Source organism: Grammomys surdaster, unplaced genomic scaffold (assembly GCF_004785775.1).
Source record: "Grammomys surdaster isolate TR1022 unplaced genomic scaffold, NIH_TR_1.0 129, whole genome shotgun sequence".
Classification (NCBI taxonomy): domain Eukaryota; kingdom Metazoa; phylum Chordata; class Mammalia; order Rodentia; family Muridae; genus Grammomys; species Grammomys surdaster.
In genome coordinates this window covers 13,099,746-13,116,456 of record NW_021604587.1, presented here as the reverse complement: position 1 = coordinate 13,116,456, position 16,711 = coordinate 13,099,746, and the positions used below count along the sequence as shown (strand labels likewise).

Below are 16,711 nucleotides of genomic sequence, written 5' to 3'. Positions count from 1 at the left end.
AATTCTCTTCACCAAATCCCTAACACAGATGAACACGAAAATTTGAGACATGCTCCATTCACTGTTTTTCCCAAAGCTTCGTTGTACACTCCTTCCTCTTACCTAATGGATACTTTTTTCCTTCAAGAGTCCTGAAACACTTGTTTTTATACTGGGAGAGACTCTAGTATAGCTCTGACCATGTTCTTTCTGATTCTACATTCATTGTCCAGCAAGATATTTGTTGGCTATTCCCCCCCGGAGAACACACTTAGATAGCAAGGAGACCCAGGTACCTAAGGCTTTAGGTACCAGTCTCTTCTTGTGACCCTTCATCAAAACTAATGAGCATAGTCATTACCACACACATGTTCTGCCTCGCTGACCAACAAACTCAGCTCTGTGGTATCTTCTGCACAGGGTGGTATTAGATCATTGTTAATCTCCCTGGAATTTGATTTGATTTTAACCTATCTCCCTCCTCTCTGACTAGCCCTTCTTACTACTCTAATTTTTAAAAGTCCTGGAACACTGTCATAAACCCAATCTGTATAAAACATCATCTCAGAAACTACTTCTGGGCAACCCAATGCAAGACATGCTATTTTCTTCCATGAAAGGGCCACACAGAAAGACCAGTGGATGTAGAAGACCTGGACTGACCAATTGGCAGCCACAGCCACAAGTAAATGCACTGATTAGCGTACTGTATGCTGAGCTTGTGTGTATCCAGGAAGCTTGTGCAACACAAATCCATGCCTTATTTCAGCTCAATGTGCCAAAAGACAATGAAGTCGCTCATTCATAATGTATTACTTATGTGTGGAATACATGTTGAGCATCCCTCACCTAAAATTCACAGGTCCAGAAATGCCTCTAGTTCTGGAATTTCCTTCCATTCTAATGAGAAATCTTGAAGATAAAATTCAAGTCTAAACATGAAATTAATTCATGTTTTATAATTACCATGGAGGTGATTTTTATACAATGTTCATTTTTATATCCACATTTACACTCACCCGGCACATGAAGTTGGGTAAATTTTCTTATTGCGGTGCCACAAAGATACCCAAACAGGTAAAATGCTGAAGTAGATCAAATATCTTAGTAAAATTAATTTTATGTACTTTTTTTCTATTGTAAAATTTGGTTACTAGAAAAATTAAAAATTCTACTTAGCTTACATTATATTCTTATTGGACTACATATAGTGGAAGACTTAGATTTTTAGTCTAAAATGTCAGACTAAAATTAAATCTCTAGAAATATTTTTAATTCTTTTACTATTTGGCTTGAAATTAGCTCTCAAGCCATGGCTCTCAACCTTCCTAGTGTTGCAGCCTTTTAGTACCGTTTCTTATATTCTGATGATGATCCCATCCATACAATTAGTTTGTTGCTACTTTATAACTGTAATTTTCTACTATTATGAATCCCAATGTAAGTATCTAATATACAGGATAGCTGATATGCAATCTCCAAAGGGGTCATGACCCACAGGTTGATAACCACTGTTCTAAAAGAAAACCTACAAGATTATATAATGACCTCAATTATAAATATTTTCACTATAACATAAAGTTACCATAGAGTTAGAAAAATCTGAAGATTGACTTTATTCCAGAAAATAATAAAATTAAAAAGAAAAGAAACAAAATCTTAAAACTAGTGGCAATGTTTATTATTTATTTTCAAACTATCTAATTTTATTAAAATTGCTTTTCACACTGTTAAAAACAGTATTTTGATGGTCTTCTGTATGCACTTCAATTTTGATCGTGTACGATTTTATCTCCCCTTTTAATTGTCATGTGCTGTTGTTTTCAATCCTGGGCCTATAATCTATAAAGGTCAGAGTTACAGTGTCCCTCACCCACATGGTGCCACCTCCTGAAGTCTTTATCTTTGCAATCTTAGCCTCAGATTCAGCATTTCATTGTTGTCAGATGATCCTCTTAGTGCTGAGTTTTGCTGGCTCTCACTGCCCATCCTGGATGTAGGCTTCTGGTGGTATTACATTTTCGCTTGCTATCTTACCCCTTTATTCCTATTAGATCACTTCCTTGTAGCTCCTAACATGTTTGCTCACTTCTGCTTCTTCAAGTTAGGTTTCTGTCTTAAGCAGTCTGTCTTCCCTTCCCAATTACACTTGAAACACTGTTCTTAAAGTCTCAAACAAAGCATCCCGTTATTGCATGATAGCACATTATTGGGTTTTTAAGCCAGGATGCAAGCAATCACAATTTTTAAAGATACTGTGTAAAGATTAGTAAAATCAGTAGTAGAAATAACAAGTATAAGGTACAAAAAATGCTGAACTAAATACATGATTCTATAATAAATACAAAGATCACAAGATTCTAGATTGTCCACTGGAACTATGTGAGCTCCTTCTCTGCTGGTATCTTGCATAGTACCAGATGGTATTCCTCAGGATGTAGGGGCAGGCAGTGGTAAAAGCATCATTGCTCTTGCCCAGATGTCATATCTATAAACTGCAATACCAAACCTCAAGATATTCTCATGGTGGTAACCATGGCACAATTTGAATAGGGGCAACTGCATGCCTCCCTGATTGGATATAAAGCCTATTCTGTATGCAGGAATCTATGCCCACTACTATAAATCTGGTCAAAAGGACATGACTAAGGCTATCTTAGGCCTGAGATGGATACAACTGCTGCATAACTAAATTGACATCACATCAAACTAGTTTCTAAGTATCTCTTTATGCTCACAGACAAAGGCTACTCTCAGCCTCACTCAGAGAAACCTATCTTTGCATTGAACAGATGTAAATGCAGAGAGCCATGGTTATGCAAAATGCTGAGACTAAAGCATGGATGAGGACTCAGCCAAAAGAAAAAAGATGTTTATGCCAGTTCTTGAAGGCTCACAGAACACTGACTATGACATTGAATAAAGAATGTAAGAGCAAGACAACAGGGAGAAGGTCTCCAAACATCCATCTTCTAAACTTGGTGAGGACATGACAATCATAAACTTGAGGCATCTGTGCCTACCAACACTAGACCATGCCTTTGGGACCATCAACAGTCATTTCTGAATAGAGAATGGGATCACAGGGGCCTAACATTTACTGATAAACTTTTGGCAACTACCAGATTCTGGGAGATGGGAAGGCAAATTGCCTAGTTTTTCACTTGCTCCTGAGCCTGAGAGACTATTAACAGATAATGCCCAAGCCTTGGTCACACAGACAGCCTAGTTAAACTCTGTGGGACACACAACCCAAAAGTTATGAGTATAGGAAAGATATGTGTAGGGAAGAAGGGGATCAACAGGGAGGAGAGTAAACAAGGGTCACCAGAATGTGTTGTATAAATCTGTGAAAGTGTTTTAGACTAATTAATTAATTAATTTTAAAAAGAAAAATCACAAAATTTGAGTATAGAATCGAGTATAGATTGTATGAAACCGACAAAATGCCAGCAGTAAATTCTCACACAGCCCCCAATAATTAAATGTAACTAGAGTAACTTCTCTAATTAACAGGTGGAGACTGATTAGCTAGATTTTTTTTTTAAAGAAGATCCAACAGTAATACTGCTGTAAGAGACTCGCTTTAGTACACACATAAACTGACAATTTCTTAAGGGATGAAAAACAACTACTACAGAGTAATGCTAATCAGTATGACCACTTATGGTCACTTATGGTATATTAGAGAAAGTAAACATCTTTTTAAAGACAATGTCATACATTATGACCAAGGATCAGTTTACTAAGAGGATATGACCATCTTCAGTACAAAAAGGTAAGCATCCAAATATGGAAAGCTAATCTCAATAGACTTATAAGGAAAGATAGACTGTAATGAGAAGTAGGAACATGATGGAGGTTCGTGATGAGATGGTTCATAATGGAGAAACGCAAAGCCAGACCCAATGATGCCAGAAGAAACTATCCTGTCATTATTATTTAGGCAAACAAATGATCATTATATGCTCAGAATCATCACCATGAATGGAGATGCAAGCTTCCTTATGTAACACATCATGTCCCGTTTTCTGGGAAGCCAGGTGGGATCACTGGCGGTTGTGTGAGGTATGGGGAATAGCAAGGGATTTCCAGGGTGTGAAGAAGAGAGTCTGTGTTTGTTCATAATTCACCAAAAAATAGATAATAATAAAAATATACAGTTTTAGAAGGACAGTTGTTTTATCAATGGGGAATTTGAAAGATAGAAAAATGTATCTTTATGTATACAATTCCTTACTAAAAGAAGAATCACTTAGATTTGAATTTAATTATAAGACTTTTATCAGAAAAAGAAGGGGTGGGTAGGAATCTGTTCACATCCAACTTGAATTGATTTGTCTGTATTCTTGGCAGACGAGTTAAAAAGCATATTTTATACCTGAGTAGTATTTAAACTAATGAAACTATGATTTATGTTTTTCAGGAATGGACAAATGAGGTTTTCAGCTTGGCAACAAACCTGCTGGCTCAGAACATGTCCAGGGACGCATTTCTGGAGAAAGCGTAAGTCACTCTGATTATGTTACTAAGGGTGTTGCTCCTTCTGAGTCAGTTTCCTTTCCCTTTTGTGAGGCTTTTGTTTATGCTGCTTTGGCTTCTCAAGTTCGTAAACATATATTTCCCTTTGGGATAGGTAGTTGGAGGGCAGATTTCTCTACTGTTCATACTTGGAAGACTTCCACGAAAGATGGCGCCTTCCTCCAAGTGCACATAAGGCTGAGGTGGCCTGAACCCTAGCAACTGTATTCAGAGCAAAGAATTGCTCTTTTCAGAGCATCTTCTGATGCTTCTGCCTGCGTCCTCTCTTTTATTAACATTCGAAGAGGATGAACAACATATGACTTGTTTCCCTAGATTTGGAGAATTTGGATGGGTACCACAAGAACTTCCTATGTCCTTCATTCAACAGGAGCATAATGAATTTCAGACCTTAGAGACGTTTGCATGAAGCGATAGAGGAGAGAGAGCAGAGGAGGAACAAACAGAAGGGAAATAAGAAGAGAAGGAAAGGAAATAAGATATGGAATCACCCTGGAATTTCAACAGCCATTCTAAAAATTACTTGACCAAGGAAAATAATGATGCATGCCAGATAAGCAGCAGGGAAATGGGAGACAAGTATGTTCCTCCTGGTGACTCTTGAGGTTCAGGAGCTTGGAAAGCTTTACATCAAAACCTCAAGCAGAAACATTAATGGACATGCCTCTGTTTCACTGAAGAGACTTCTGTCTTCCTTCTCGTTCCAGAAGCCATAACCTTTGGTTTATGCTTCATCTCAGCCACATTTTGTTTTGCTCTTCTGTGAGTTTTAGTCACAGGTCTCCACTTAAATGCTTCATCATGGAGCAAGCCTGTCTCCATCTCTGTTTTGTTACCTTAAGAATCCTCCCAATGGACCTTTTTCCTTCCTTTCTCCTTTCTTTTTTACCCTGTTTATCTGACCTGTCTTCCTCCATCTCTCAAGCATTTGCAGAACATGTATTTTTCTAGATAGGGCTAATGAATGGGATACAGAGAGAAATAAGATGTTCAAGCTGAGACATGGTGAAACTGGTTGACTGACCATAGTCTAGTGCAAATGGTTCCATGGATAACCCTTGTGAGGGCAACTGTGGGGATTGTGACACATGAATACTGATGAACGTGTTGTGTACAAATCTGGATGTGGGGTCTCTGGGTGATGGTATTTGCAGTGTCCCAAGGTAGCATTTCCTATTGACACTCTCGTGAGCAGTGGTTGAGAGTTCTGTGGCTCTGACTCTTTACATATGTGTCTGAAGGTAGACGAAGAGGTAAATACAGTCCTTATATTCTCTCTGAATTTCCTATGAACAAACTATAACTATAAACAGGATACAGATGAGTCACAGAAACAATACTGAGGGAAAGAAGCCAGACCCAAAACTTAATCCCATTTTATGTAAGGGACAAAAACAAGCAAAGATAATTTCTGCTGATTAATATAAACATGACAAGGCCGGGCGATGGTGGCGCATGCCTTTAATCCCAGCACTTGGGAGGCAGAGGCAGGTGGATTTCTGAGTTTGAGAGTTCGAGGCCAGCCTGGTCTACAGAGTGAGTTCCAGGACAGCCAGGGCTACACAGAGAAACCCTGTCTCAAAAAAAACCAAAAAAAAAAATATATATATATAAACATGACAATGATTTGTGGGGGTTGACTCCAGAAGGCAAGAGCAGAACTTCTGGGAGGCTTCTAAACAGGCTGTATTCCATTTCACCATCCAGGAACCAATTTGGAGATTTGAATAAATTGACAAATTCAGCACATTGCACATGGATATGAGTTCTTCTCAGATAATGACTTATTTTATTGTTTTTGGTTTTGCTTTCCCAACAGATATACTAAGCTCAAGCTTCAGGTCACCCCAGAAGGCCGCATTCCTCTTAAAAAGTAAGCTGCACGGGTGTGTCTCATCATTCATCTGGTTTCTCCCAAAAACGTGAATCTGTGCCATGGGGTCTCGTTTATTTCTTCAACAGTCTGAGTTGTAGCATAGAAATAGTGTGGTGACCCTGTCCTTCTTCATGCTAGACTCACACAAGACAGCTAGCTTCCTCATGACACTTCCCTGGTTGCCACTTCCTGTGGCATCATTTTGGAGAACATGTGGGAAGCAAGGAAAAGGGAGAGGGAAGAAACCCCATTGCATCAATCCCAGAATTCAGCTGAGATTCAGATCTATTCTAGGAGTGCACACTGTGCACCTTGATGGCCCTAGTGGCCAGTCACTCCGAGGCAGGGCTTTCAATGTCCAGTGGACACAGGTGCCAGCCAGGACCTTAAGTCACAAAACAAGAGAATAAGGGAGCCTCTAAGAAAAGCCAGTGTGAGGAAGATGACAGACCAGCTTTACCCTGCAGAAGTGCTGAGCACTGGATTGGGTTTTGTAATGTTTCGATAGAACTCACAAATTCAGATCACCATATTTGATTCCTAGCACTTCCGTAAAAGCAAAGGTGTGGCCAAGAAAAGTACACTATTGGAACACATTACCCAGATGTCCTTCAGCTTTGATATGGAACCGATAAGCTTTGGACAATGTACCCTTAGTGACAATGTATATAACAAGGGACAAGATTGGAGAGATTTGGGAGGTCATTTATTTTAGTAATTAAAATGAAAAATTAGCCAGTGCAATAGTTTTCATTGGGTCATCTCCACTATCTTAGAAACTTGATTTTATATCAGACACTGAAAATTTTAAAGATACACATAATTCTTGAGAACAGATACCTTTGTGTGGAAAACAGTTGGTTTTTCACTGTTTGAATCTACCCAACTTTCATTCTGTGCAATATCTTCAGTTGGAGTCATCTGTGTGTTCAGGGAACCACTTCACCTTTAACCAGCTCTCATATGTTTCCGTTCTGTAGCATCTATCGATTGTTTTCGGCAGATCGGAAGCGAGTTGAAACTGCGCTAGAGGCTTGTAGTCTTCCGTCTTCGAGGGTGAGCATGTTGTCTTTCCACTATCCCACCATGTCATGGTTCTTAAAACTCTGCACTACGATTGTACTGCCTAGCATTTCCTAGACATAGCTTGATACAATTAAGAAACCCATAAGTGAGGTGGGTAAGGTGTTTCATGCCTATAACTCCAGCAATAAAGAGGCAGAGGCAGAAGGAGTGCTTGCAAGTTTGAGGCTAGCATGGACTACACAGCAAGTTCTAAGCCATCTGGGGTTATGTATTCCAAACATATCTCAAGAAAACAAACAAATAAGACCACCGAGAGCAACAAAAGGACAATTAAAAAGGAACATAACTTATTTGTTAATATGTACAATGTGTTGGACCAATTGTTAAAGTGTCTAATTTTCATATCCCCAACAGTTCAGTCTAGAATGACCCTTTGCTGTCATTGAAAAAAAAAAAAAACCTATCTGGGCATGTTGGCAAATGCCCAATATTGCATGAGCTCAGATATAGAAGATGCGAGAATAGTATTTTAAGACCAGCCTCAGTCACATAGTGAGTTCAAAGCTACCCTAGGTTATATGAAACTCTTGTCTTTGAGCAGGAATGACACAGAGAGAAGCAGAGATAGAGAGTGGGAGAGGCAGAGTTTGAGGAGGAAGACAGTAAGGAAGGAGGAAATTCTAATCAATGTGTCTGTGTTTGTGCATGTGCACGCACACAAGTGTGTTTGTGTATTACACTGTCAATTTTCAATGTGATTTGAACACATCATTTATAATAAACCAACTCTTGATGCCTCTTGGGATATTATCTATTGAGAATGTTGAACTATTATGCATTAGAACAGTATTTTTCAACCTGTGACTCAATCCTTTCACATTCTAATTAATAACAGCATCAAAATTATAATTATGAAGTAGCAGTGAAATATTTTTATGGTTGACGGTCCCCGCAACTTGAGGAACTGTATTAAAGGGTTGCAGTTATCAGAAGGTTGAAAACTGCTGCTTCAGAAGCTTGTGAATAACAAGCTTCAACTGACTTTTGAACCTCTAGTTTTAAAATGTATTCATTAGACATTGTTGGCACATGGTACATGTGTTGATAAACAAATTTAGTAAAGATATTCCTCAAGGCTGTGCCCACAGGTTCTACTGAAAGAGATGCAGGTCAAAAGAGTTTGGAGGTCACTCACCGCTGACAGGGAGAAGGCCACGACACAAGATGTTCTTTCATTTTTGTGGCTGACACACAATGCATTTCATATACATTCGCCTCTCCTTTTCAATTCATTTCCGTATTCATTCTAAAAGGATGCGTTACCAGTACTTCTAGGAGAACAGTATGTTGCATGAACTCTACACCACATGCTTATGTAGAATTTTCCTTTCCCTTCCAAATTAGACTCACCTAGTATCTAAGCAACAAGTAAGCCCTTATCTAGATCACTAGGTACTGGTGGGGCCTCTGGACCTCTGGAGATAACTAACCATGTTCCAATTGCTCTGAGATTGGAAAGCTACTTTTCAACATACGATGAAGTTATAATATAGGACTGAGCACATTTGTCACCCAGTTCTTATTCAAAACTTTAGAAAACTAAGCAAATTAGAAAGAACACTAGCTGAGTGTGGTACTGTATACCTACAATTCCAGCAATCAGGAGCATAGACTGAGATCATTCTAAGTCCCAGGCCATCCCTGGGCTGCATAATGATATACTATCTCCAAAACTAAACAAACAAACAAACAAACAAACAAACAGGTAAAAGTTTTTTAAAAAATGAGAGAAAGGAAAGATTTTGCTAGGTCAGAAGAATAATACCAATTTTGTTCTCATAAGTGCATGTGTCCCGTTATGCTGGAAAGGCTGCCGTGCACATTTCTGGCTACTGCACTCTATTTTCTATCTTTCCTTTTCTGTTTGGGAAGGGGTCACACTGGATATCAAGCCCAGGGCTTCTGTTAGACCTTGAGAGTGCTGTACTCTGGCACTGCATCTTCACAAAATTCCCATCATTGTGCTGAACGAATTAAAATGCTCAGACACACTCACTGTTGCTTTTCTGATAGAAGCCTTGGCATAGGAAAGACAGAACAATGTTATTCCTGTCGTTGAGTTGACCAATATTCCACAAGTCCTGCCACACACCCAGAGGAACGGAGCAAATGTTGTGGCCCTGGGTTCCAAGAACTGTAAAGTATTTGGAGAGATCTAGTCAATAAATATGCCAAGAGATGCATTCATAAATGGAAAGAAGTGCTATTTAGAGCAGAACGGGTGCTGCCCTGAAAAGAAAAATCTATTCTACTGAAGACGGTGCACAGAGGCCTGGGTCTGGGGAGGAGTTTGACCATCAGGAGAATGGCCATTACATACACTCAGCCTAAAGGGGAGGCATAGAGATGGAAGTACAAGACATGAGAAGATATTTTCCCCTTTGTGACTACTTCTAAGTTTATCTTTCTTCGATACAATCTTGGGAAAATACAGTGATCAGCTTAGTCTTCTGAATCCAGTGAAATGAAAGAAGAAACACAGAATGAAGCTGGATAAGAAAAAAAAATGAAATCCATCAATCAATTCTCTGAAAATTGCAATTTTCTGAACAATTGAATTCTGAAAATTCAGTCAATAAACATAAATTGAGTCTTTATAATTCACTATGTCTATTATAGTCTTACATTTTCAGTCCAATATCAACTAGAGACGATTTGAAAGAAAATGAGATTCAAGCAGTAGGAGTTATGTTTAAATTGGAAAAAAATGCTTATCTTTAGCAAATTAAATGTAATGACAATTTTCTGAAAACAAACTGAAGATATTTTAAGATACAATCAACCTCCATTATAGTTTTGAAAGATCATTATTCATTGTAAACTATAATTTATCTGCAGAACTCGTAGAATTCAAATGGTTTTTGTTAAGATGCACAGACCCAAGACCACTTCAAATACAGGAAATAAATGTTTCTCTGAGCTGTCTACAGCACATCAAAAACAGTTTTCAACAATCCTGTGATAATTTCATATGTACTGAATGGTGGGTATAGGAAATAGTCACTGCTTAGATAAAAAGATTCAGAGTGTATGCCTGGGGGCATTTTACACATTCCAGAGAAGGAAGGGGTCGTATAAATGGTAGATGATTCTGCATAAGTGGGAGTCTGCTTCCTAGCTAGCCGTCATTCAAATTGAACTTAATTGTGTTCTGTAAATAGACACATTACCAGAAATGCTGTGGATATCCTGTTGAGATTTTTTTAAACATTATCTTTGTACATGTTGCTAGGAATAACTAATGCACTTGAACTTGTACCCTGGCTGACATGATTTGCTGGAATAACACATTGCTTTAGAGGGTTCTCCTTTGGAGAGTACAGTCACTAGCCTCAAGTTATCCTAATTGGTAGAAAGTAATACGATACCTAAAATGAGACAAAGCAATTACTGTCCTTCTATTAATAATCCAAACATATTTTCCAGTGAGACCTGTGAAAACCTTTTCATATTCAGAAAATTACCACTCTACCCACAAGCTCTCTGAGAATTGAAAATAATTTATCAGTACCAAATTCCCTTGATTTAAGGCTTATTAACTTGAAAGGGCTTGGTGACATTTGGAATTACACTGTAGTCTTGTCATGACATTGCCTGTATGGTTGCATTTCAATGAAGAAGGTAAGAAATAAATCCATATATTTGTTTTAAATATAAATTTTACTACAGGATGTAGGTAGGTATGCATTAAATACATAGGAAGACTAGTTATCTACTTAAAGACTTGCACATATCTTCTTAAGGAATGTTATAGATAACATGTCTAAAGGAACATCTCTGTATAGCTGCAGTCCATTGCCTTAAGTTCTGAAAATAAGTTAGAAATACCATCATTTTTTCAGTTGTGGTTCCTAAAATCACTATATCAACATAATCCTTCAAGAATTCACACAAGAATTCAATATACAACGAGCAATATATTTATAGTGATTCCATGGGCTCAGGCTAATTCAACTTTTGTCTTATGATTCTAAGACAATATTTTAAAAGGCTAACAGTCTAAAATGTACTGGGTAATAATGCACTATCAAACAGTAGTTAGAGCTGGGCAGGTGGCTCATCAGTTAAACACTTGCTACTTGTCCGCAGGACCCAGGTTTGATTCCTGGAACCCACTTAAAATTATTTCTAATTATAAGGAATCTGACACCTCTTCTGGTCTGTGGGCACTTGGTATGCATGTGGTACACAAACATACATGCTTGTAAAATACTCGTACACATAAAATAAAATACTGAAAAAAAACAGGTAATGATGATAATAAAACTATGGGTTCTGGGCTGGAGAGATGGCTCAGTGGTTAAGAGCACCGACTGCACTTCCAGAGGTCCTGAGTTCAAATCCCAGCAACCACATGGTGGCTCACAACCATCTGTAATGGGATCTGATGCCCTCTTCTGGTGTGTCTGATCACAGCAACTGTGTACTCACATTCATAAAATAAATAAATCTATAAAAAAAAAAAAACTATGGGTTCTATTAGAGTCTGGCTTAATAAAATGTAGTTTAAAACTCATTGAATGTTAAATACAAGTTAATGATAAATGCATCCTTTAAATACACAAATATGTAAAACAGAAAAGTAAAACCACCATCCTGAAATGCATATGAACCTTAAGCTCATGGGTTTATGTTGTAAGTTATAGTGCCGAGTCACATAGACTCAAAGTGTGCCTGCTGGCACCACCCTAGCTGCCTTACCAAGAACCTTAGGATAGTTTTGTAACTTCCTAGCACCTTGCTATCGCAGTCAGATGCTAACAGTAAAAAGTGGTCCCAGGGACCAAAAAAATATTCAGAAGGTGCTTGCTTAGCAAACAGCAAGTGTTCCTTATTAACTCTTATTATCCTTTTAAGTGTATTATGTATATGCGTATACACAGTCTGCATGTGTGTCCTATGTTTTATTTACTTCACATGTGGACATGATGTTACCAAGTCTATGGGATCTGGAAATACTATTGCTAACATCAGAAATTCTTAACATCATTTCTCTGTTAAGACTCTGTATAAGGACATAACTAGAAAAGTGTGAGCCCTTCACATTTGCCTTAATGCTTCATGGTCCCTACACCAATTAACCTAATTCACGTCCTAATACTTCAAATTATACTAGCATTCTTAATCTAATCTTCAAAAGTCCAAGTCATAGTAGAAACAGTATGTCACTAAAAATGTTTTATAATAGATGCCTGAATCCAGATGAAGTCATGAAACATGAGTCTTTTGAATTCATCTTCAGATACTTGCATATATTGCATATTACACATTGTATATATATATACACACACACATATATATATGTATATATATATGTATATATATATTTTCGATAAGTAGACAAGTTCTATTTTACATATATGTATACATACATCTACACATACACATATACATACATTTACACATTCATAACAGTGCAAGTTCTAGCCGGTGCCCAAGGAAGAGCAGAGATAATTGTGCAGCTGTGGAAACAACACAGTTAGATGAAATATGAGATGACTAGAATGGGACAGAAGTACAGAGCCAGGAGACAGTGCAACCCAAGTGGAAGGTGTGTCTGTTCAAAGAGAGACACTGAAAACTGACAAGCAAGAAATGAGGAGTCAGCAAGTCGTGGATGATACCCTTAGATAAGATCGGCTTGTGTCTACTAGATGATGTGAGAGAGAGATGTGTCCCTGCAGAGTGGGCTATGAACCCCACTTGGGGTTCATAAATGCAATGAAGTTCAATGTACTTGAGTTGGCAGAAGTAATATTGAATATTTTTTGCAAATGATTTCAAATCTTCCTCTCACAGCCAAAAAGTTGGCCAAGTCATCTTGCCTATCTAGAAAAGCAAGAGAAGTATATGTCTAACTCAGACAGAAACTGGCATTCTCTCGTCAGAGGTATTTCTTTTCATAAACAAAGTGGAATTCTAGAGGCTCATACCTGGGCTGCTCCTGTCTCCATTCTATGAGTAGCAAAACACCAATAAAGCCCTTCAAGAGGATTTCTGATGCCCTTGAACCTGAGCTCTTGAGTTCATGATTTCAAAGCTGTGTCTAAGCATCCCAAGTGTGTTGGTAGAGAGATCTTTCGGATGTTCTTACACATTGTTTTGTTCTCTCAAAATTCATTTTTCTAAAATAGCATGCTTTGCTTCCTGTAAATGAACTTAGTCAAAGAACTATTACTTCATTTATTTTATTCCACAAACATGGGAACTCTACTCTTTGCCAAGTGCTGAGCTACATTTTCTGGTCTGTTAGCAAGCAGCGTAAAAAAGTTGGTTTTTGTTGTTTAGTTTTCTATTAAAATACAGTTGAAATATATGACTAAGTTTAAAAGGAAGGGTGTTTTCTTTCTTCTAGGGACTTGAAAATAAAAATAATCATTCAGGCACACACCTGAAATAGGAAGCTGCATGAAAAATGTCCTTCCTGTTAACAAAGGCTCAGATACATGCTTCCGGTTTCCATGGCAGCCCAACCAAACAGAAAACATAAGCAGTAGAAGTGGCCTTTTATATGAGTGGCTCATTTCTCAAACAATGGGACAAGGAGCAATCAGAAGCAAATAATGACTGGGACTGCCCTTCCTAGGAAAAGTATCTTACAACAGAACAAATAACGGAACCCAGCTCTCCTCCATGGCCTCTGCATCAGTGCCTGTCATGCCTGAGTCGCTGCCCTGGCTTTCCTCACTGATGGACTGTAACCTCGAAGTGTAAAATGAAATAAACCCTTTCCTTTCTAAAGAAAAGGAACATAAAGTTGGAGTTTATGTTTTTATTTTAGCATTATCTCCAGGGCCATGACTCTTAAAAATATTCACTCAAAAGCCTGATAAAGGGCACGAAAATGTACATATTCTTTATGCCATGGATGCATCCACTTCAAATGCTTAAAATGGCAAAGAAAGCTAGATGTCTTCTACCACTGCCTTTAGAGAGGAGAACTCAACCCAAGACAGAGGAAAAGACTGGGTAGAGAGAAGGAGGGAAGACAGACAAACAGATAGACAGGCAGACAGACAGACAGACAGACAGACAAGAATAAAATGAGCTTGGAAAATGTTTCACTTAGTAAAGAGCATGAGAACCTGAATTTGATCCCCAGACCCACATAAACAACCCAGACTTTGTGGTTCATGTTTGTGATCTTAGCACTGGGAAAGCAAACAAGGGGGTTCAAGTGGGGGGGAGGGAAAAAGGAAAAGAAGGAGGGAGGGAGAAAAGGAGGATGGAAGGGAGGGAGGGAGGGAAGGACAGACAGGCAAGTTAAACTTTTCTACTGAATATATTCTGTCTTCCTATGTGTTACTTACTTTAGTAAAACTGTGTTAACATCTGTTTATCAGGATAAAATACTTAAGCTTTAATTAAAATTAAAAATCAACAGAAAAGTTGTTGGAATACCAAAGTCAGGTTCTACATGAAGTATGAGTTTGCCTATGAGATGTTCTCTGGACATTTGGCCTGGTTTGGCAAAAAGGAAAAAAAAAGAAAGGAGGGAGGGAGGAAGGGAGGGAGGCAGGGAGGGAGGGAGAGAGGGAGGGAAGGAAGGGAGGGAGAGAAAGAGGGAGGGAAGGAGGAAAAAAAGAAGAGGGGAAGGACAAAGAAAATTCAGGAAGGAAACAAGAGAAAGCTTCTGCTCACCCTGTTGTTTTACTTCCCAGAATGATTCCATCCCTCAAGAGGACTTCACTCCAGATGTATACAGAGTTTTCCTGAACAATCTTTGTCCCCGACCTGAAATTGATAACATCTTTTCTGAATTGTAAGAGGATGCACTTTAATCTACTTTTTTCTAGCTTATAGTTATAGTCAGAGTGTCTAGGGCAGACTTTTGTTACGACTAGAAGGAGACTGTCCAAAAGCAGCAGCTTCATGGAGGTGATAATGTGCTATTGGCCTCGACAGCAACTATTGCTCTAGTGAACATGTGTTTACTATGACACATGTATGGCTGGATGCCATTTTCACATGCTTAGTTGGCTTTGTTTAGACTGGAGCTTATGGATACAGCAAGAAGTGTCTTAACATACAAAAGAAATATTCATGTAACACTACGAGTCCTGACTGAACACTATGAATTGTATTCCTGTCAGTGGTATCAGTATAGAGAAGTTTAGATTGCTAAGCACCCTTACATACAACATTTAATTTTCTCTGATTCTAGGAATTACGAACTTTTATAAACATTGCTTTTTTAGATGCATTTTTATTTAATATATACGACTGCTTTGCCTACATGGATATCTATATACTGTGTGTATACCTAGTTCTCTTAGAGGCCAGAAGAGGGAGTTGGATTTGCTAAAATGAGTTACATACAGTCATAAGCCCCCATGTGAGTTCTGGGAACAGAATCTGGGTCCTTTGCAAGAATAAGTGCCCTTAAGTGCTGTGCCGTTTCTCTAGCCCCTAGGTTTTGCTTCTTAAAGAGACACAGAAGGAAAAAAGAGAGAAGAAACAATTAAATAGAAACACAATTTATCTTTCTTGATATAGCAAAATCTACCTAATGTCAAAAGGTCAACCCCAAGTTGGTAAAGGAAATAACTGGCAGATAGACAAGTCCCACTGCTGAGTGTCACTTTGCACACTGAATACCTTTGCTTTGTAATTACATCACCATAAAACACTTACTGAGTAGCCACAATACTTCTACCACTGAATTGTCATGGGTTACCAATTAAATTGAAATGGGCATTTGAATAACACTATTCAATAACAGCATGTTATTTTGAGGATAAAATGAGATTGCATGTTTAGCTCTACATAATAGTATAAATTGTTATTATTATTATTACCTGAAAGAAGCTGACTCAGGAGGCTTAATAGAAATTTGAAGCTAGTCTGGACTGTAGTAAGCACCAGGGTAAACCGGGGTACATAGTGAGTCCCTGTCTCCACAAGCCAAAACAAGCAGATAAAAGCAGTATAGACTCTTATAAACCTGCAACTTTAATGAGATGAAAAGGAAAAACGTATTCAAGCACATTGTTTTTTCTTTTCTTTTCAAAGTGAGAAATCAGCAGTATATCTTCAAATGTTACGTGTGATAAAGAATGTTGTTAGTCATCTGATGCTTCCCTAGGTTGAGTGCTGGCAGTTCGGAAGAGTGGTAACCCACCAGGCTTTGGGAACTGGAAGTGGAGTGGAAGTAGCATATGTTTAGGGCAAGGTCAGAATTCCATTATAGAATTTCCAGGTACTGCGCAATTTGATTTTTCAGTTGCC

At 38.3% G+C, this 16,711-nt stretch overlaps 1 protein-coding gene across 1 annotated transcript in view; it reads left to right on the top strand.

The window, feature by feature from the left end:
- Positions 1 to 16,711, top strand: part of Plcb1 (phospholipase C beta 1) — a 248,669-nt gene that overhangs the window by 22,481 nt on the left and 209,477 nt on the right. The window contains exons 3-6 of the mRNA XM_028755344.1: positions 4,406 to 4,485; positions 6,341 to 6,394; positions 7,378 to 7,453; positions 15,145 to 15,245. Of these exons, the coding sequence (XP_028611177.1) occupies positions 4,406 to 4,485; positions 6,341 to 6,394; positions 7,378 to 7,453; positions 15,145 to 15,245 (311 nt within the window). The remainder of the gene's footprint in view (positions 1 to 4,405; positions 4,486 to 6,340; positions 6,395 to 7,377; positions 7,454 to 15,144; positions 15,246 to 16,711) is intronic.